The following is a 22,596-nucleotide window of genomic DNA, read 5'->3' as shown; positions in this document are numbered from 1 at the left end:
CTACCCTAATCTTAGGTTTCCACCTGCTTTATGGAGACTACTATCATCCCAGTACCAAACAAAGATCAGATAATGTGCCTTAATGACCACTGTCCAATGGCACTGGCATCCACCATCATGAAGTGCTTTGAGAGGCTAGTCACGGCACACATCAGCTCCAGTCCCCCAGACAACATTGACCCATGCAATTCAGCTAACGCTGAAACAGGGAGCCATCTTCCTGCCCTGCACTTCTGCTCTGGGACTTGATAACTAAGGCACCCATGTCAGACTCCTATTTATTGACTATAGTTCTGCCTTCAGCACCATAATTCCAAACAAGCTCACCTTCAAAGTCCTAGATACAGGATTCTACACCCAACTCTGCAACTGGATTCTTGTCTTCCTGAACAACAGACAGTAATCACTAAAGATAGGCAACACACTTTCTCTACACTTCCTGCTGCTTCAGGAAAGCAGCTAACGTAATCAAGGAGCTCCTCACCCTCGTCACTATCCCTTCTCCTCTCTCATGTCAGGCAGAAGATATCAAAGCCTGACAGTACATATCATCAGTCTACTATCCCACTCTTCAAATGAATCTTCCAAACGTTCAGAAATGAAGCACTCTTGATCTCCCATTCTACCTCATCGTGGCCCTTGCATTTTATTTGTCTACCTGTACTGCATTGTCTTTGTAGCTGAAAAATGATCCTCTCCATTCTGTTTTTTGGTACGACCTTGATGTAATTTTATTTGGCATCATCTGTTTAGATGGTTACCAAAGCACAAGTTTTTCATTGTATTCTGGTACACATCATCATAATAAAGCAATACCAGTATAATTTCCCTCCTGATTTCTATTAGCTTTTTCATCATCTCCAAGATGTTAATATAGAATGCAGTAGAGTATGTTCTAATTGTCTGGTTGAGTGCTGTTCCAGAAAGATTTTTGGAATCATTCAGGGAAAAGTCCATCCATTACATTCAACAGTTACACCATTTAAAGTGAAGTGTCATGGCCACAGGGTAGACCTGCTACCAGATGAACTATGGCAGAGTACCAAGGCATCTTTGGTAAAAACTCTGAAGAATCACAGATTGTATATTGTAGGAGGACAAGAGGACCATATATCCTGACATCTATTTCAATTTCCTCTTCAAGTCATAAACCATACTGACACTGAAAAATCTATCACCATTTCTTAATACTGGAGTGCCAAAAACCTGGAACTCCAAGAGCTCCACGGGAGTCCCTGTGAGACAGGGGTTGCAGTGATTCAAAAAGGCAGCTTATCAGCACCATCTTCTCAAAGGTATATAAGGAGGGACTGACTTTAAATGCTGAACTAGCCACTGATGCCCACAATCAATGCAAAACATAAAAGAATAGATTTATATATTTTTTGAGGCTTTGCACCAGTTACTTGGCATGGATGCCAAGCCTTATCTCAGCTCTATTAGCTAATTAACTGCTATTCATGGCCTATGAGAAATAATACTTGTACATACATGATAGGGGTTTTCTGCATTGAAGGTAGATGGTTCCCCTTCTTCTGGAATGGTATCATTTGCCCTTGCATCCTGAGCTTGTACCTCTGTTGTTTCAACATCAACCTCAGCAGGAGCTCCCACAATCTGGCCAAAATCATCCACTGCACCAGGGTTAAAGTCAACCTCATAGTAGTAAGGGTCAGGTATCAGAGGTTTCTCATGGTCCACTGATCTTCTCTTCCTTTGACCATCTGTGAAGACAAAATAAATTACATTGCAACTTTGGTTAGCTTCAAAATAAATCTTAGTTGTAAATGTTCAGCTGTTAATCAGTTTCAGAATTTCAGGACAACTTTCTCTGCTGCATAGTTGGATGGTTGAAACAGATATGAGAAAAAGATCGAAGAATCCATTAAGCTCATATATAGATTAAAAGTTTATGTCACTTCATTCAACAGGAAAATACAAAAGAATATATAAGACTGGATTTTTTTCCATTCATCCAATAAATTTATAGACACACTATTGAAGGTCCATCTGGAAAATGGATTCTTATTTTTATTCTTCAATAAAACCCTGTGCAGACAATAAATGTCAACCAGAACTTACATTTTCATCTCTTTTGCTTTGTGACTGTCACACATTGCTTTCAAATTTTGATTTAGCCTATCAGAAAATTCCACTCACTTCAGGAGTGAATGTGGTGAAAGACCACAGTGAGAATATGGGCAAAGGGCAGGAAGGCATTGGTGATTACGTGCAGGAAAATGAAGATTATGTCAAAGAAAGAAAATGATATTGAATTAGTCTCCAATTGATATCGATATTGATTTTGATTACAACACAATGAATAACCAAAAGGCAAAAGGGGAAGTGTGTGTTTCATGATAAACCCTTGACGCTGCTCTGATGTGGCAGTTTTGTTGAACTTGTATCCCCCCTGAACTGGAACACCTAAGGGTCAAATGCCATCCATTTAATTTACCTAGGGATTTATCACCTGTGATCCTGACTGCAGTTGACATACCACCAGCGGCCGACTATAATCAAGTGCTCGCGATGCTGTCATGATGCCATTTCCAAAAAGAAACATGTCCATCCTGAAGCATTTCAAATCATAGTCAGAGACTTCAACCAAGTTTGTTTGAAGAAAAACCTGCCTAATTACCATTAACATATAACCTGTCCACTAGAGGTCCTAAGATATTGGCCCACTGTTATAATAAGATAAGAAATGCCTATCATTTCATACCCAAGCTGTATTTCAGTAAATTGGATCACTTGACTGTCCTCCTACTTGCATACAGGCAGAGGGTAAAGAGAAAAGCTCCAGAGATCAGGGCAACAAAGAGCTGGTTGCGGGAGGCAGAGGAGCGGCTGTGCGAGTGCTTTGAGTCAGTGAACTGGACCATGTTCAAGGACTCATCTGGGAATCTGAGTGAATATGCCATGGTTGCAAGGGACTTTATTAAAACAGCTGTAGACGAGTGCATCCCCACATAATCTTTCAGAGTCTTCCCCAATCAGAAGCCCTGGATGAATCATGAGATCTGAAATCTACTGAGGGCCAGACCAGAGGCATTCAGGTCTGGTGACCTGGAATTTTATGTGAGGCCCAGGTACATTCGCTGGAAAGCCATCTCACTAGCAAAGACCAAACGATTCAAAGAAGGATGCTTGACAGTTGTGGTAGGCCTCATTCACCTCTTACAAATTTAAATCAAGCCACATAGTTGACAACATGGCTTCACTTCCAGATGAGCTCAACGCCTTCTTTGCTCACTTTGACCGCCAAAATTTGAGGGAACCATCATAAACTCCCACAGCCCCCAAGGATTACAGTCTCTGAAAGTGATGTGTGAGCAGCCTTCAGGAGGGTGAACATGCGAAAAACATCCGGGCCAGATGGGATATCTGGTCAAGTACTAACGACCTGTGCTGATCAACTGGCTGAAGTGTTCACTGAGATCTTTAACCCTTCGATTTGACAATCTGAGGTTCCCACCTGCTGCAAGCAGGCTTCAATTATATCGTTGCCGAAGGAGAACATGGTGACCTTCCTCAATGACTATCATCCAATAGCACTTACATCCACAGTGATGAAATGCTTTGAGAGGTTGGTGATGAAACACATCAACTCCTGCCTGAGAAGTGACTTAGATCTGCTCCACTTTGCCTACTTAAGCAACAGGTCCACAGCAGATGCCATCTTATTAGTTCTTCACTCAACCCTGGAACATCTGGACAGCAAAGATGCATTCCTCAGGATGCTCTTTATCAACTACAGCTCAGCATTCAATACCATCATTCCCTCAAAACTAATCAATAAGCTCCAAGCCTTAATACCTCCTTGTGCAATTGGATTCTGGATTTCCTCACTCACAGACCCCAGTCAGCTCGAATTAGCAGCAACATCTCCTCCACAATCTCCATCAGCACAGGTGCACCACAAGGCTGTGTGCTTAGCCCCCTGCTCTACCTGTTTTATGTTTATGACTGTGTGGCTAAGCACAGCTCCAATGCCATATTTAAGTTTGTTGATGTCACTGCTGTCAAGTGTGGTGATGAATCAGCATATAGGAGGGAGATTAAAAATCTGGCTGAGTGGTGCCATAACTCTCACTCAATGTCAGCCATACCATGGAACTGATTATTGACTTCAGGAGAGGAAAACCAGAGATCCATAAGCCAGATCTCATTGGAGGATCAGCGATGGAGAGGGTTAGCAACTTTATGTTCCTGGATGATATTTTTTTGGAGGACCCTGACCTAGCACATAAATGCAATTATGAAAAAAAGCATGGCAGTGCCTCTACTTCCTTGGAAGTTTGCAGGCAATTGGCATGACTTCTAAAACTTAGGCAACCTTCTATAGATGTGTGTATTGGACAGTATATTTACTGGTTGCATCACAGCCTGGTCCCAAAACACCAATGTCCTTGGCCAAAAAACTCTATGAGAATGGATACAGCCCAGTCCATCATGGGTAAAGCCCTCCCAACCACTGAGCACATCTACATGAAGCACTGTCACAGGAAAGCAGCATCTGTCATCAGGGAACCCAACCAGACAGAGACCATGCTCTCTTCTCACTGCTGCCATCAGGAGGAAGACACAAGAGCCCCAGGACTCACACCATCCGGTTCAGGAACAGTTATTACCCCTCAACCATCAGGGCCTCGAACCTGAAGGGATAGCTTCACTTACTCCTAATATGGCTATTATTCTAAAGATTTATTGAGTATGCCCACAAGAAAATGAATCACAGGGTTGTTTATGGTGACGTATATATATGTTGATATTAACATTACTTTGAACTTCTAACTCTTTAAAAACAGTCCAATAGCAGATGCATCTCTTGATCAAAGGCTGTTTTAATAGCCACCAATGCTTGAAAAATAACTGGAAAGAACATATCTGATCTGAACAAAACAGAATGAAATATCAAGCCTGAAGAATAAGCTTAGTAAGGCTCACTTATTGGTGTAAGGATTCATTTGACAGGAGCACATATTGAAGAAATGTCATGGAGTTTATTGATTTTGATGTGAATACATTGCATAGACACAAGAGATTCTGAAGATGCTGGAAATCCAGAGCAACACACACATGTTCATGCCCTCAAATCCTTTTGTTCCCCAGAACTGGAGTACATTGTGCTGCTGTGTAGACCTCTCTGGCTGCCTAGGGAGTTCACGGCTGTTATTATCACTATGGTGTATATTCCACCGCAGGCTGATACTGACCTGGCTCTCAAGGAACTGTACGAGGCCATCAGCACCCTGGAGACTTTAATAGAGCATCACTGACTAAAGTTTTGTCAGGTGAGCGCGGGGGAGAGAGCATACTCGACAATTGCTACTGTCCTTCCCACAATGCTTACAAAGCGCTTCTCCACCACCATTTGGAAAGTTGGATCATTCCTCTATCTTGCTACTGCTGATATAAAGGCAGAAGCTGAAACAAGAGGTGGCCGTATTTAAAACTGTGCACTGTTGGTCCGATCGGCCTCCATGCTACAGGACTGCTTTGATAACGTTAACTGGAATGTCTTCCGCGATGAGGATGTCTCCAATTCATGGAAAGGGTCACAAGCTTCATCCAGAAGTGCATAGGGTACATTGTCCCCCAAAAATCGGTCGGAGTTTACCCAAGCTAGAATCCCTGGATCAACAGTTCCACGTGAGCAGCACTTTCATCGCTGTGGTGATATCATGTGCAATGATGTGCCAGTACATGATTGGACAGAGCACTGAGCATGCACAGGATTGCTAGAATGTGCCAGCACGTGGCTGGGTTAAGACGTGCTTGTTTATTACTGTAAATAAAAATTCTCTAATTCTTCCAGAATGTGATTCTTCATTGTTAACCCATAGTACGTTTAAACAGATGTAACGTAACAATCACGTGAGACAGAGCTGACATTGCTGGCAATCAGCTGGAACTCAAGAAATGCAGCTACGATCTGCGCAAAGTCATCAAGGCAGTAAAACAACAATACAGGGACAAGATCCAGACACAACTCTCCACCAACAACACACGCAGCTCACAGCAAGGTCTGCACACCACCGCAGACTTCAAAGCTAAGCTCAGTGGTACTGCCACCATTGCTGGCTCTCTCCCAGATGAGCTAAATCTTTTTTTATGCTGGGATCGATGTCGCCAACACTGAGCTCCTGAGGAGAACCACTGATGTGACTTGCACCTTGGTCATCTCTGAGGCTGAGTAACGCAGGTGTTTCCAACAGGTGGACAGTCGCAAGGCTACAGGACCGGACGGCATCCCAGGGTGGGTACTCAGGATGTGTGCAGCACAACTAGCAGGTGTGTTTACAGACATTTTTAATCTTTCCCTCTCCCAGTGTGGAGAGCCCTCCTGCTTCAGAACATCCACCATTGTCCCTGTACCTAAAAAGACCAAGGTAACATGTCTGAACAATTGGCGTCCTGTCTCACTCACCTCAATATTAAGCAAATGCTTTAAGAGGCTGGTCAAGGACTACACCTGCAGCACGCTACCACCCACAATTTGCCTACCGACACAACCGATTGACAGATGACGCAATAACCACAGCTCTACACACCGTCCTTACACACCTGGAGAAGAAAGATGCTTATGTGAAAATGTTGTTCTTGGACTACAGTTCAGCATTCAACACCATAATTCCCTTCAGGCTCGACAAGAAGCTCAGAGACCTTGGCCTTGACCCTGCCTTGTGTAGCTGGAACCTGGACTTCCTGGAAGATTGTTGGCAGGTGGTAAGAATGGGCTCCCTCACTTCTGCCCCTCTGATCCTCAACACAGGTCCTAAGCCCCCTCCTTTACTCTCTGTATACCCATGACTGTGTCAACACCCACTCCGCTAATTAAATTTTCTGATGAGGCTACACTGATTGGCCTAATCTCAAATAATAACAAGGCAGCCTACAGAGAAATAATCATTACCCTAACAAGGTGGTGTCGAGAAAACAACCTTTATCTCAGTGTTGCAAAAACAAAGGAGTTGGTTATGGACTACAGGAGGAATGGAGACAGGCTAACCCCTATTGACATAAATGGATCTGGGGTTGAGAAGGTGAACAGCTTTAAGTTCCTTGGCGTAATCATCACTGGAGATCTCACGTGGTCTGTACATACCGGCTGTGTGGTGAAAAAAGCACAACAATATCTCTTTCACCTCAGATGGTTGAAGATGTTTGGCATGGGCCCCCAAATTCTAAAGTCTTTCTACAGTGGCATGTTTGAGAGCATTCTGACTGGCTGCATCACCACCTGGTATGGAAACTGTACTTCCCTCAATTGCAGGACTCTGCAGAGAGTGGTGTGGACAGCTCAGTGCATCTGTAGATGTGAACTTCCCACTATTCAGGACACTTACAAAGACAGGTGTGTAAAAAGGGCACAAAGGATCATTGGGGACCCAGAGGAAAGTCTGGCAGCTCTTGGGCTGTATTCCCTGGAGTTCAGGAGAATGAGGGGGGATCTCATTGAAACATTCTGCATGTTAAAAGGTCTGAACAGATCAGATATGGTAAAATTATTTCCCATGGTAGGGGAGTCTAGGACAAGAGGGCATGACCTCAGGATTGAAGGTCGTCCATTTAGAACAGGGACGCAGCAAAATTACTTTAGTCAGAGGGTGGTAAATCTGTGGAATTTGTTGCCACGAGCAGCTGCGGAGGCCGCCATTGGGTGCATTTAAGGCAGAGATAGATAGTTTCTTGATTAGCCAGGGCATCAAAGGGTATGGTGAGAAAGCAGGGAAGTGAGGATGTCTAGAAAAATTGGATCGACCCATGATTGAAACGTGGAGCAGATTCAATGAGCTGAATGGCCTACTTCTGAAGACACTCCAACCACAAACTGTTCCAGCTGCTACCATCCGGGAAGCGGTACCGCAGCATAAAAACCAGGACTGACAGGCTCCGGGACAGCTTCTTCCACCAGGCCATCAGACTGATTAATTCACACTGATACAATTGTACTTCTACGCTATATTGACTGTCGTATTATACATACTATTCATTACAAATTACTATAAATTGCACATATAGACGAATACGTAACATAAAAGGTTTTTACTCCTCATGTACGTGAAGTATGTAAGTAATAAAGTCAATTCAATTCAATTCAAAATGCTGGAGAAACACCGCAGGTCAGGCAGCATCTGGGGAGGAATAAACAGTCGATGTTTTGGTGTTGCAGCCTGAAACATCGACTCGTTATTCCTCTCCATAGATGTTGCTTGACCTGCTGAACTCCTCCATTGTTTTGTGTGAACGCACTGTAATTGGCTCAAGCTCATTCTCAGCTAATAACTAACTGTATATGAGAAAAGTTAATAACAGATGCAATGCAGTATTATCCTGAGCAGTGCTGTCTTCTTACATTGACCCATGGAGTTAAACTACTCAAATCTAAATCAAGAAATACAAACATTGAAAGGACTCTGGCCATTAAATTTATTTATTATTGAGTTTTTAATACATTAATTTTAATTGTAAAAAATTAAGGCATGCTGCCAATTGCACATGATCTGATCTTTGGTTGAGCGAACCATTCTGTCAACTTTATAGCGACCAGGGGAATCAGTTCAAGGTTGAAAGCATAAACCTCAAAATCAAACATTGTATCTTAGGATAGATTCAAATGTTAATTAATTTTCATTTGTTTCAAGAAGACCTGTTACTTTTCATCAAGAAAGAAAACTTTATTAGATTGGACACCATTCCCTATGTACTCTTTGTAATCAGAAGTGCAGCAGTCAACAGTAAAACTGCCATCACAGTTACCTTTGGTGTAAGTTGGACGAAGCCAGTAGATAGGGAGGTCACCGCACAGTTCCAAAACCTTAGGGCTCAGGAAGGCATGGTCTTTGATTGGTTGGTCTGCAGCCATCCAGATAAGGGACTCTTCTTCAAATTTTGTTGGCATGATTTCATCTTCCTTAAATTGGAGAATAGTGAATAATGCATTTCAGTTGGTTATCAATTATTCAAAAATAATGTAGTTATCAACTCTCTGCACTGTTATTGGAATACGAAAGGGAGCTCTACTGTCAATGTATTGCAAGGCTTTAAACAGTTATTTTATGGATGAAAGGTTCTATGTTCTCAGAACAGAAATCCTCTGTTGTACCAGTTTAGTTGTTATTACTGTAAATATTTAAGGAAACATTTAACAGGATTATTTCACATCACAGTAAAATTTAATGTGGTATTTACATTTCCAGAGCTTTTTGTGACTACATTTTCTAATCGATTAGAAGTATCACCCAAGCAGGAACATTTCTGAAGTATTTTTATAAAGCCTGTTGTTCTGTACGGTACCTAGCTATGGTTATCTTGATCACTTCAATCTGAGCAGAGCTGACGTTTCCAGGTCAGGTCAGTAACAATTACAAAGACTGGGTGGAGACAAAGGCGACTATGGCCCAGGATGAACACTTCACAATCTAGAGCATTTTATAATCCTTTTCCTCTTTAAATGGTTCCTCTGGCAATATCTAGAATTACACCATATTACCACAAGATGGCGACATTAGCCCAGGAGTGCATAGTGCATTGATTCACTTATGAAAATGATGTTTGCAATCCATCATCAAATGTCGACAAACCTACTGTTGTACACTGAGACAAGCTCGTGCTGAAGTTATTGGAGATATCATCCCTCCACAAGTGCACGTTTCTTGTGTAGATAGAGAAAACTTCTCTTGATAAGGAAAATTCAGAAAAAATCTAATTGACAGAAGAGAGATTTCTGAGTGTTCCTTTTAGGCATTTCTGAGAAAAGGATTTGGTGGAATATCTTGTGAAAAGGGCACCTTGCATTGCTCAGACAGGCATAAAGATATGCCTTGCTCTCGCTTAAAGGTCTTGTACTCGAGTATCCAGAAGTACAATGTCAGTTGGCAATTTATTTGGCAATTCCACGTGAACAAAGACAAAAAATATCAGTATTTCTTTTTGATTTCTTTTCACTAATACAGTATGATCTCATGTTATGAGCATAGATGTTTCTACATACAATCAATTATGTATAAACATATTAGGATTATTATTAGGATTCATTGGAAGGCATGAAAGTGTATACTCTCCAACAGTTTAAAACTAAAAATCTCCAATTAAAATGTCGAAAGAATTCATATAATGACATTTTGAAGTACACATTCCCTGGACTAGGTACAAAAGGTTAGAACTGCCACAAGGGATTAACTTTTTTGTTTTTCTCGCAGCTTAGTAATGAATGGCTATTAAGTATATTATGAAATCGCTTATACCAACTGATAGTAAAAAACTACTGTAGGCCCTTGAATATTAAAGAAACAATTTATAAATTCCCCTATTCTCATATCAAGATGGATTTAAAAAATATGCTACATAATACCTTGTAGCATTTAGAGGGCATTTTGCAATAACAGCAAAATTGCTTTTAGTTATCATGCTGGAATTTCCCTAATCTTTCTTGAAGGTGCTGGTATATATTTTGCACTTTAATTAAAACTGATGCTTGATAGTAACACAGTGGCTGATTGCCAGATACTTTCTGTCAGATTTATTAAATGCTCACGCAGTGATTTTGACAACACCATTCCCTTGGTTCTTTCATTCCACTTGTTCTCACAGCCCTCATTTCCTTGCTCGATCAATTCTCCTTTTTTGCACAATCCTCCCACCCCTGTTTCCATCATTCACTACACCTCTTCCACCTCCCCTCAAATTGAAATGATCTTCAGGATCATATTTCCCTGAGATTCTTTGAATGGATTGTAGTTTATGAATCAGTGGAACTCCATCTCCTGTCACAAAACCTCTAATTGGCCAGATCTGTGCCTCAGAAATCAGATGCTTATTTCTGGGCTGTCATTATTTTTCCAACCTGTCTATTCCTTCACCATGCAATGACCCTTCTACTTGTGCTTTTGTCCCTCCAAATAATTTTCCTTGCTTCATCCTAGATGTTACAAAAGCCAATGATCAGAGGATTCCTTACTAAAGCAATCTACCACTTCCTTATTATGTCAGCATGTAATTCCCATTAAGTTGCACTTTAGCAGATGATGACTTTGTAAAATTTCCCATTTGATATTTCAGGAATCACTTGGTTTAAAAATAATCCGGAGTCGATAGTTCAAATTATATCTATTTCTCCTGTGACTGTGAGGCTAAGCTTAGCTGCAATGCCATAATTAAGTTTGCTATTGTTGGCAAAATCAAAGGTGTTGATGAATCAGTATATGGAAGAGAGAGTGAAAATCTGGCTGAACAATAACCTCTCACTCAGCGTCACCAAAACCAAGGAGCTAATTATTGATTATGAGAGGAAAAGACCAGAGGTCCATGAGCTCACCCTCGTTAGGGGATCAGAGGTGGAGAGGGTCAGTAACTGTGAATTTTTGGCATTATTATCATATCAGAAGATTTGATCTGGGACCAGCACGTAAGTGCCATTACAGAAAAGGTGTGGTAGTGCCTCTACTTTCTTCGAAAATTGTGCAGATCTGTCATGTTATCTACAGATGCACAATGTAGAGTATCCTGATTGGTGGCGTCACAGCCTGATCTAGAAACACCAATGCCCAGGAATGGAAGCGCCTACAAAAGGTGTTGGATACAGCGCAGTCATCAGAGGTAAAATCCTCCCCAGCACTGATCACAGCTATAAGGAGTGCTATTGCAAGTAAGCAGCATCCATCATCAAGGAACACAACGTCTAGGCCATGCTCTCTTCTCGTTATTCACATTGCGAAAGACATCCAGGACCCACACTACCAGGTTCAGGAACAGTTATCATCAGGCTCCTAAACCACTGTGGATAACTTAACTGATTTCAACACTAAACTGATTCCACGACCTATGGACTCACTTTCAAGGACTCTACCACTGATGTCTTCAGTATTATCTATCTATCTATATATGCATTTCAACAGATTTTTTTTCTTTTGCACATTGATTGATAGTTAGCCTTTGTGTGTAGTTTTCCATTAATTCTACTGCATTTCTTTGTTTTGTGTACACCTGCAAGAAAATGAACCTTTTTTGGAGTCATCTACACACTTTGATAAGAAATTTACATTGAACTTTGAACTTTGAAATTGCTACAGATCTTGATCTGATAAATGTTATTTATAATCTGCACAATATGTACAATGAAAAATAATTGTTTTTGTATGATGTCATGTCTAGTACAAAAATCTGAAAGCCAATGATAAATGATTTTATATTTGCTGCTGAATGAAAACTGCTGGAAACACACAACAGGTCAAGCTGCAACTGTGGAGACCAAAACAGAGTCAACAATTTGGATTGAAGACGCTGCAGAAACATTAACACTGATTCAAATGGAATTGTAGAGTCATACGGCATGAAAACAAGCCTTTTGGCCCACCTCGTCCACAACATAATACAAGAGATTCTGCAGGTGCTAGAAATCCAGTGTAATACTCGTAATGCTGGAGGACCTCAGCAAGCTAGGCAGCATCTGTGGGAAGGAATGAACAGTTGACTTTTTGGGCTGAGACCCTTCATCAGAGCTGGAAAGAATGGGAGAAAATATCAAAGTAAGATGTGGGTGGGGGGGAAGGAGTACAAGCTAGAAAGTGATAGGTGAACCCAAGTGAAGGGGAAGGTAGATGGGTGGAAGGGGGGGTGTGAAGTGAGAAGCTGAGAGATGATAAAGGGTTGAAGAAGAATGAATCTGATAGGAGAGGAGAGTGGACCATGGGAGAAAGGGAAAGACGACAGACACCAAGTAAGAAGAGGGGAGAGAGGAGCCAGAATGGGGAATGGAAGAAGGAGGAAGGGGCCAGGGAAGAAATTACTGGAAATTAGAGAAATGCTGTCAGGTTGGAGGTCACCCAGACAGAATATGAGATGTTGCTCCTCCAACCTGAGGATGTCCTCATCTTGGCAGTAAAGGAGGCCATGGACTGACATGTCAGAATGGGACTGGGGACTGACGACTGATCATTGGCTGGCCACTGGGAGATCCTGCTTGTTTCAGATGGAGCAAAGGTGCTTGACAAAATATTGCCAAATCTATGTTGGGTCTTACTGATGAGACACAGAGGAGGCACTGGATGTTGCAGATTACCCCGACAGACTCACAGCTGAAGTGCTGCCTCGCTGTGAAGGACTATTTGGGGCCCTGAATGGAGGTGAATGGGCAGATGTAGTGCTTCTGTTGCTTCAGGGTTAAGTGTCAGGAGGGAGATTAGTGGGGAGGGACAAATGAACAAAGGAAACATGGAGGGGCCAGTCCCTGCAGAAAGCAGAGACTGGGGGCAAGGTAAGATCCCATTGAAGATGGTGGAAGTTGCAGAGAATGATGTGCTGGATCCAGAGGCTTGTAGGATGGTAGGTACAGGCATGAGGAACTCTATCCCTGGTAAGGTGACTGGAAGATGGCATGAGGGCAGATGTCTGCGAGATGGAAGAGGTAAGGCTGAGGCGAACATTAATGGTGGAGGAAAGGAAACCTCTTCTTTGAAGAAGGAAAACATCTCTAATGTTCCGGGAAGCCTTATCCTGGGAATGGATGGGGCAGAGATGGAGGGACTGAGAAAAGGAAGTATCGTTTTTACAGATGTCGGGGGGGGGGGGTAGAGGTATGGTTGAGACAGCTGTGAGACTTAGTAGGTTTAGAAAAGATATCAGTAAAGAGTCTCTCTCCAGAAATGAAAAAAAAAAGAGTGGTTAAGAAAGGGGAGAGAAGTGACAGAAATAGATCTGGTGAATTTAAAGGCAAGGTGGAAGTTGATGGCAAGGTTGATGAAACTAACTACTTCAGTGTGGGTGTATGAAGCAGCACAAATGTAATTGTCAATGTTGCGAAGAAATAGTTGGGGAGCATTACCCGTGAAGGTTTGTGACACGGACTGTTCCCTATAGCCGATAAAAAAGGCAGACATAGCTGCGGCCCATGTGGGTGCCTGTGGGCACCCCTTGAGTTTGTAGAAGGTGTGAGGAGTGAAAAGAGAAATTGTTGAGTGTGAGGACCAGTTCCGTCAGATAGTGGAAGGTGGAGGTGGAGGGGGACTGGCTAGGTCTGTTGTACAGAAAGGAGCTTTAAGGCTTTCTTGATGGGGGATAGAAGAGTATAGTGACTGGACATCCATGGTGATCAGAGTCAGGGAATTGAAAGTTGTTGAAGACATTGAGAATATGTGAAGTGTCACAGAGGTACTATTTGGGAAGGGTCTGAACCAAAGGGGTCAAAATGGAGTTGAAATATGTAGATATAAGTTCAGCGGGACAGGAGCAGGCAGAAACAATTGACCTGCTCGGGCAGTCAGGTTTGTGGATCTTGGCTAGGAGGTGGAAATGAGCAGTGCAGGGAGGTTGGTGGGTGATCTCCAGAGTTGATGAGGTTGGGTTGGTTGCAGGTGACAATGGTCTGATGGTTTTGAGTGTGGTCCTCTTCAAGGAGTAAGTAAAAGGAGGTGTCTGAGGGTTGCCGGCTGGCTTCAGCAATGTAGAGGTCAGTCAAGCAGACTACAACAGCACCCTTCTTATCTGTTGGTTTGATGGTGAGATTGAGATTGGTACAGAGATAGTGAAAGGCAGAGTGTACAGAGTGTATTGGAGAGAGGACTGCAGAAGTTGAAAGGGTTGATGTTTCATCAGCAATTAGAGGTGAAAAGGGTAGAGGACCAAAGCAGGGTGTGCAAGAAGAGAAGGAGTGTCGGAGATGGAATAAGGGGTGATCGGCGCAGGGTGGAGAATCCTCACAAGTAAGTAGGCTTGGAGATGGAGGAGGTAGAAGAAGAGCTTGGCATCATGGCGGACAGGGAAGTATGGGAGCAGGGGACAAAGGGTAGGCCTTTGCTGAAGCCAGAACATTCTGCTTCAGGGATGATCCATGACAACCAAGATGCCCAGTTCAAGCTAGTCCCATTTCCTAGTAGTTGGCCATAACCGTCCAAACTTTTCCAATCCATGTACTTATCCACCTATCTTTTAAAAGTTGTTATTGTACCTGCCTCTGCCACTTTCTCTGGCACCTGATTCCATGTTGATACCAACTTTTGTTTAAAAGAGTTGCTCTTCAAATTCCTCATAAATCATTCCCCTCTCACTTTAAAACTATGCCCTATTTGTTGGTAACTTATGAGTGCTCTGCTCCTTTGATTTCTCAACTCCATCTGTAAAGCCTCACTGGATGATCCTTCAGAGATTTCCTCTCTGACTACTGTTGTGACATTTCTCTTAATCAAAAATGGAACTGTCTTTCCACGCTCCTTATCCCACCTGAAGCACCTGTATCCTGGAACATTCAGTTGCCATCTTGTTCCCCTCCCCCCTCAGCCATGGCTATAAAATGCTAATTCCACATAGCTATCCAAGCCAAAAGTTCGTCTGCCTTACCTTTCAGACCTCATGCAATGCAATTCAATCCGACTGGCTTTCTCTGATCCTGGCCATTCTCCTGTCATGTTGATTACTTGCTGCCAATCTGTTTCCAGCCTCTCATTTACCTCCCTGAAGCTTAAGCTTGGGATCTTCACCCCTCTCTACACACACCTCCCGGACTCTAATAGCACTGGCAAATCTGCCTGCCAGTATATTGGTTCCCCTCTAGTTCAGTTGTACCCTGTCTCTCTTGTAGAGGTCATGTCTCCCACAAGAGATGCCTAAGGTCCAAAAATATGCACCTTACACACACATCCGTTTTTCAGCCAGACACTCATTTACCACATCCTCCTGTTCTTACTCTCACTAGCACATGGTACTGGAAGTAATCCAGAGATTGCTACCCTCAAACGCCTGCTTTTTAATTTTTTCCCAAACTCCGTATTTTCAGTCGATGGGACCTCATCCCTTTCTCTCCCTATGCCATTTGTGTCAACCTGCACAATGACTTTTGGTAGCTCAAGCTCCCCCTTGAGAATGTTCTGTAGCTGGTCCATGATCCTTGACCTTGGCATCAAGGAAGCAACACATCATTCCAGTCTTTCTTCCTGTCTGCAAGCCCCCCGAACTATTGAGTCCCCTATCAAGTCCTTTCTGCCTTCACCTTCTCTACTGAGGTCTCAGAGCCAGTCCTGGTGCCACAGACATGCCTACTGCTGCCTTTTTTTTTTGAATGCTCATCCTTCCTAACAGAATCCAAAATAGTGTTCTTATTTTTGAGGGCAATGGTCACAGGATAATCTTGCACTATCTCGCTGCTCCCCTTTCCTTTCCTGGCAATCACCCAACTACGTTCTGCCTCTACCTTAGGTGTGCCCATCTGACTGAAGCGCATATCGAAGAACCTCTCGGCATCTCAGATGATTTACAGTGTGTCCAGCTCCAACTCCTGCAGGTGGTCAATCTGCAGCTGCAGCTGGACGTCTCATGGGTGAAGTCCTCAGCGACACTGGAAGTCTCCCAGATCTTCCACAAGTTGCAGGAGGAGCATACCACCATCTGAATGCTCTGAGACTAAAAAAGGAATTCAAGGAAGAAGATTCAATCCTTTATCTGTAGATGTTGCCTGACTTGCTGAGAGCTTCTCGAATTTTCTGTTTTGATTTTACATTCTCCATCTATAATTTCCTAACCAGTGTTGTACAGCCACCTGCCTCCACAGTCCTGTTTGGGTTTGGTGCTACAACTATAAAACAAATGGCAAATATACTGCAGATTATTTTCACTGGTCATGGTACTTTGCTGGCTTAAACTCATCCACAAAGATCCAAACCATAGACCCAGATAGCAGCTCTGCAATTTCTCCGTATTCCTTATTGGATGTCTCAGATGCTCTGACCAGAGTTGATTATTTGATACAAATCTGTTATGTTACATCAGATCAATCATCTGAAAGCAGGATGTGACATCAGAGCTAACAGTTATTAACATCGTCATTTCTAAAAAAAAATCTTGAGATGAATCAGCAGTAAAATACAATTCTGAAAAGACCTGGAGGCTCACTTCAGTACGTCTCAGTGGGATTGCTTATAAATTCTCCGGATGGAACTACATTCAGATAAAGCAAATTTCAGTTTACAAAAAAGTATCCATCACATTTCCCTTTAGATAGTCCTGTGGTTAGAACAAATTTGCTTATTTCCCAGCTGATAGTTATGGTAGGCTGTTGTTCTAGGCTTTAAAAAAATAGGTGGTGACTGTCAGTTATTGTTTTGGTCTTTATCCCCACCTCCTATCAAAGTTTCACTGGTGCTCGCCAGCATTCTGAAATGAAATTCAAAAACTATCTTTGTGACAGCTAGATACCATATTCCTTTTGACCCTTTGCTAACTGCTCCAAACAGAATGGGTTCTAGAATACATTTTTAAGTCTTTTTCTGTTGAGCAATACAAACTATTATCTCCAGACAATAGTTGATGGAAAACAACTTCATACCCAAGTGCTGGTTGAATGTATCAGGGTGTAAGCCAAGTAAACAGAAGGTAGACCATGTTTTCAACCCTCAGTTATTGCAAAAAGCAGCATTTTGGAGTATTTCTGGGGATAAGCCAAGTGAATATTTGAGTTTCAGGATGCTGAGCTTTACTTAAAATGGGCAAATTATTCAGAGCTCAAAAATCAAGAGTCTTTGTTCATACAGTACAGTAATAATGGGAAGGGGTTTCCGAGATGTTAAGTAGAACAGGTTTAGTTTTATACTGTTGCATTTCTCTTCTACCCATCTGATATACTATTCCAGGCATCATTATCTGGAGATCAGTCCCTGTAGGAAAAGGTTCAACAGGGAAGCAGTGACAGCTGTGACAGTTCTCATATGTTTCCCCCAGACAAGTTTTAACAGCCATGTGACATTGCCAGCATCTATCAATATTGCCATAGCCTTAATTTTAAGCATCCAGATTCTTCCAAACAAGCACTGTTACTGTCCAGTTTTTTGTGAATGAATACATGGAAAATGGGATCAGATTTAGTGCAGCTGACATTTTTATTACTGCCCAGCAACAACAAGAAGACCTCATCAACCAGTCTGCTGAGAATCTGACTGCACGGGGCTCATTCTTGCACTGATTTGATAACTTGTCCACATTGTGCAGGCGAAGAGAAAGCATTATTCCTCTTCTTGGTGGTCAGTTGGTCTGTGCCTCTTATCAAAAATTAATGGAAAGCAGTTACTGCATTTCTGACATCTCCCAGAACACTACCACACTTTTCCATAAGGGGTAGAAGCACTGTGGGGATGGGAGGTGGCATTTTGTATTTCCCTGTGTCATGGGCATAGGTCCAGGTATCAAAAATAATTGTTATAACTCTACCCTGTAAAAGAGATCATCAGCCAACAAGACCCGAATCTTTACAGCAGTGAAGAACTTCTAGAACTAACAGGAAAGAAAGAAAAAATATATGGTCTCTTAGAAACAGAGACGGGATAAATCATTACCACAAATAATAAACATCAAATGCATATTTTGTATCTTCTTTCATTGTGAGAGACACAATAAACATAGCAAAAACAATTATTTCAGAAGTTGTGCAAGAAGCATGGATTTAAAAGCATGATCTCTCAATATAACGGGAGCTCTTAAAATAAAGATTATTTGCATCAACTAACGTGGCTGTTACAAGACAGCTGTTCCTTCAATAGTGGGTCAGAAGCAGGATGACAACAGGATACAAAAGCATACTGCAGTATTAGGGGTGGCACCCGGGTCAAAAAAAATTAGAGTGGTGTCCTCAAAGAAATCCCCTTAGCTGCAACATTGAAGCATCCTGAACCACTGCTACAAGATGAAAGGTTCTAAGTTTGATGAATGTCATGACAGAGCCCTAGATAAAGACAGGGCTCTTACTTTATGCCTATTCATGGCTCTTTCATCACCATCAGGCCTGTCTTTGAAGTGGTTTCACACATTTTCTGAAGCAAGATTAACACTTACAGGTTGCAGCGGCAATGACAAAGGGATTGTATGGGCCAGTATGAGATTGCCCTGTGCCCAGTTTCTTCCAGGAGGAAGCCCACACCATCTGTGGAGGAACTACCTACTGCTCATTTTGTATTTCTATTTACGCCAATCACAGATAATGATCTCATTTACATTTTAATTGGGTCCTGCAATGGATAGGGAATATATGCTGTGCAAAAAAAAACAACTTCCTACAACATTGTGTCTTCATTCATATAAAATCTTTCTTGAGTTCCTTCTGCTGTGAATCTGGGTGGCTCTTTGCTGCTTGTTCTCTGACAACACAACATGAAAAAGTTGACAGCAACACTGACTTTGTGCAAATCCACTTGTCATACAAAACAATATTATCAGCAGGCCTAAACTTTTAGGTACTTCAAAGGGAAAGTGAAAAATTCTAAATCTGAGGCCAGTACGCTGGTGGTAAGAAACTCCAGATAAATTTGATGAAGCTTCTGACTTTCCTCAGAGTCCTTTTCTTCCTATTTCAAAGAGGAATGTACATTTGGATACGCTGCAAATTGACTTTGGACCCTCTGAATTGGAAAGTAGAGATGAGATGATTGACAGCATACTCCATCAGCCTGTTCAACTCTTTCAGTGACTAAAATTCCACATTCACATCTGCATAAATATCAAGCAACTAGAACTCAAAACCTAAAAAGAAGCACATATTTTTGGCCCGTTTTTGGTTCTTTTTAACCTGGCATGTCAATATAAATGTAATGTATTTATATGGAAGTGCAATCCTGTTGCTCCGGTTCACATTGCATTTTGTCTCCATTATTAGCATGAAATACTTATAAAAATCTCAATTTATATCTCCTGAAAGTTCTACTTTCTAATCTGCTGCTAGTCCCAGAAAACTTCTCATCATTGTTTTCATCTAATTTTCATGAACAAATGATTTCTTCAGCACTTCTCTTGATTCATCAATTCCTTAACACCTCTGTGATTAAGCTCTGTGGAGTCATTTACTTACGAATTTTCTTCACTGCAAATGTAGTTCTCAGATCTATACCTTTTAAAAATATTTTTTAGTTTCCTGGTGGTCAGGGGTAGTCAAGCCTTCTGAAAAAAGCATCATTCACTCAAGATATATATACTCACAAATAAAGGATTCTTCATTGATTATCTTGAGTGAGAATAGTTGGTGCTCTGAAACATAATGTCAGCACCAGTCAACCTGAGAGATAAAACCGGGAACAAAAGCTAAACCTCTAGCTCTGATAATTGCTCTTTTAATTGTGGGCTTATTTAATAAGATGTAATAAGGAGACTTACTTAGATGATAATGTTAAGAACATAGAAAACAGAAACAGCCCTTTGGCCCCTGAAGTGTATGGTGAACATTACGTTAATTTACACTAATTCCATCTGTCTAGACATGGTCTACAGTGACCAGAACTGCACACAATACTCCAAATGTAGCCATTCCAAAGTTTTAAACCTCTGCAATGTGGCTTGTTAACATTAATACTCATTGCCTTGACTGATAAAGGCAAGTATGCTGCACTTATCCTTTGCCTCCCTATCTACCTGTGCTGCTACTTTCTGGGAGCTATGGACTTGTACCCCAAGATCCTTCTCTACTTCCAAGGGCATCATTATCAACATTTTTCATATAATTGCCCTCCTAAAGTGCAACACCTCACACTTGTATGGATTAGACTAATTTAGCATTTCTTTGTCCATACTAGGAATTGATTCTTTATCCTTAATGACCTACCCACAGTACAGCCAATTTTCATATTGTCTGAAACTTACTAAGCAGCCCACCTACACTTTTGTTCTTTATATATATCACAAACAGAGGTCCCAGTTCTGGTGCCTACTCATTGTTATATTACTTCCTTTTTCTGGAGTTTGAAATACCTTTGGTTTCCTAGTTCTGGTAAATGGCCATTGGTCCAAAATGTTAATCCTTTGTTTCCCCCTCTACAGAAGCTGCATAATCTATTGAATATTTACAGGATTTTCAGTTATATGAACCAATTGACTAAAGCACAATGAATGCACATCTGCACTCCCAGGTCACTCAGACAGGCATTGTGTTCAAGAGTACTGTCAATTAAAAGGACTGTGCAGGTTCCATAAAAGAAGATGGAAGGATCAAAATGCAAGGTTTCTGAAAATGTCTTCACTATCTATTTTAACGAAGATACATCTTATACTTGCATAGTTTCAGATGTCTACTTGTCCTGCTTGTACAGTCACTTATAGATCAAATGTGAGAAAATGCAGAAATATATTTCCTTACTCTCAAATGAAGTAAGAAGTGTTTTTGAATTTCATTAGTTACCAGTTACGTCTAAATGCCCATTGCGTACATTCATTGTCACTCCCAGAAGCAACCTTGTTAAAATGAGCTTGTTGTGCCTCATAAATATTGTGTGATTTCATTACATTACTCCCACATGTTCTGAAGTGGTTCTTGTGCTTTTTGCAAGTGCTAATGAGATGGCTGTCCATTAAGTGTCCATTACTTTCAAATGGTTCTCCTATATTGGCCAAGTATAGAATGCATGTTGGTCAGATTGCTTTCTTTTGCTTTATCTTCTCAGTCTCTTATTATATATGCCATGAGGATGGCAATATATCCTACAGATGTTCTGTGATTCCAGATGACCAACATGCTGAAATCCATATTCAGCTACTCTTTTACCAACAATTATATTTTGCAGTTCCAATGAGTTTGAAATTATCATTCTATTTCTCCTTGAGTTATTGATGCATTGCTCTGTTGGAAGTGGGTTTGCTGAAGTAATGGGAGCCCACCATATTAGTCTATGATCTGTAAGTGTATTTATTGGCTGGATTTCTAAGGTTAAAGTGGAATGTTTTAAATTTTCAAATTTCTTGACCTTGTTAGTTTGTGACCAAATTTCTTTGCTTTCTCTTAAGCATTTTGAGCAATGGAACTTGCATTTTTGTTAGCTACCAAAAATGACTTTCCTCTTGAGTCCTCAGTCTGATTTAAAGCTCCTTATCAATATCTATCTGCAGAAAAGGGGAAGATCTTATTTATAAATCTTTGACGTCAGCTTTGCGACAATGTACCCTATTCATATATTTTAAATCATGCAACAATAAACATTTATCATAAATATATATTTTTCCTCTCACCCCTTATTGGGTGGTGTATTTGTGTATTTTTCCCTCAATCTCGAGTCCTCTACCAGAGGCCTGGAAGCCTGAGGGCTCAGTTCTGAGGAAAGGTCTCGGCCTGAAATGTCGACTGTACGGTACTCTGTTCCATAGATGCTGCCTGTGTTCCTCCAGCATTTTGTATTTGTTGCTTGGATTTCCGGCATCTGCAGATTTTCTCTTGTTTGTGCTCAGCGCAGTATCCTTGCTGTTCCTAGTAGTGTGGGCTCTTCTGGTCCAAGATCTCAGGTGTTGCTCCTGGAATTTGCTGGCAGCACTCTCCCACCAGGAGTTAAGGGTGTGCGCGCGTGCGTACACACACACACACACTCTCTCTCTCTCCAGGTGTCACAGCTCCAAGTGCTCCTATCATCACTGGGATTACTCTGGCTTTAACCTTTCACATCCTTTCTATCCACTCTTTCAAGACCAGGTGTTTCTCCAGATTCTTATATTCTTTCTTCTTGATGTCATTTGGGATTGCCACATCCATTGCTGCTGCCTTCTTCTGTTCCTTGGCAATATAACTATGTCTGGTTGATTGGACAATACCTGCTTATCAGTATGTATTTGGACTCCCAAAGGATCTTAGCTCTGTCATTC

At 41.6% G+C, this 22,596-nt stretch overlaps 1 protein-coding gene across 1 annotated transcript in view; it reads right to left on the bottom strand.

Moving 5' to 3' along the window:
- Window positions 1–22,596, bottom strand: part of LOC132390786 (leukocyte cell-derived chemotaxin 1-like) — a 61,824-nt gene that overhangs the window by 19,542 nt on the left and 19,686 nt on the right. The window contains exons 5-6 of the mRNA XM_059963333.1: window positions 8,767–8,920; window positions 1,492–1,724 (exon numbers count right to left, since the gene is read on the bottom strand). Coding sequence (XP_059819316.1) covers window positions 1,492–1,724; window positions 8,767–8,920 — 387 coding nt within the window. The remainder of the gene's footprint in view (window positions 1–1,491; window positions 1,725–8,766; window positions 8,921–22,596) is intronic.

The sequence above is a fragment of the Hypanus sabinus genome, chromosome 3 (assembly GCF_030144855.1).
Source record: "Hypanus sabinus isolate sHypSab1 chromosome 3, sHypSab1.hap1, whole genome shotgun sequence".
Taxonomy (NCBI): Eukaryota; Metazoa; Chordata; class Chondrichthyes; order Myliobatiformes; family Dasyatidae; genus Hypanus; species Hypanus sabinus.
Note: the sequence above shows the minus strand (reverse complement) of the source record. Positions and strands in the feature narration are given on the sequence as shown.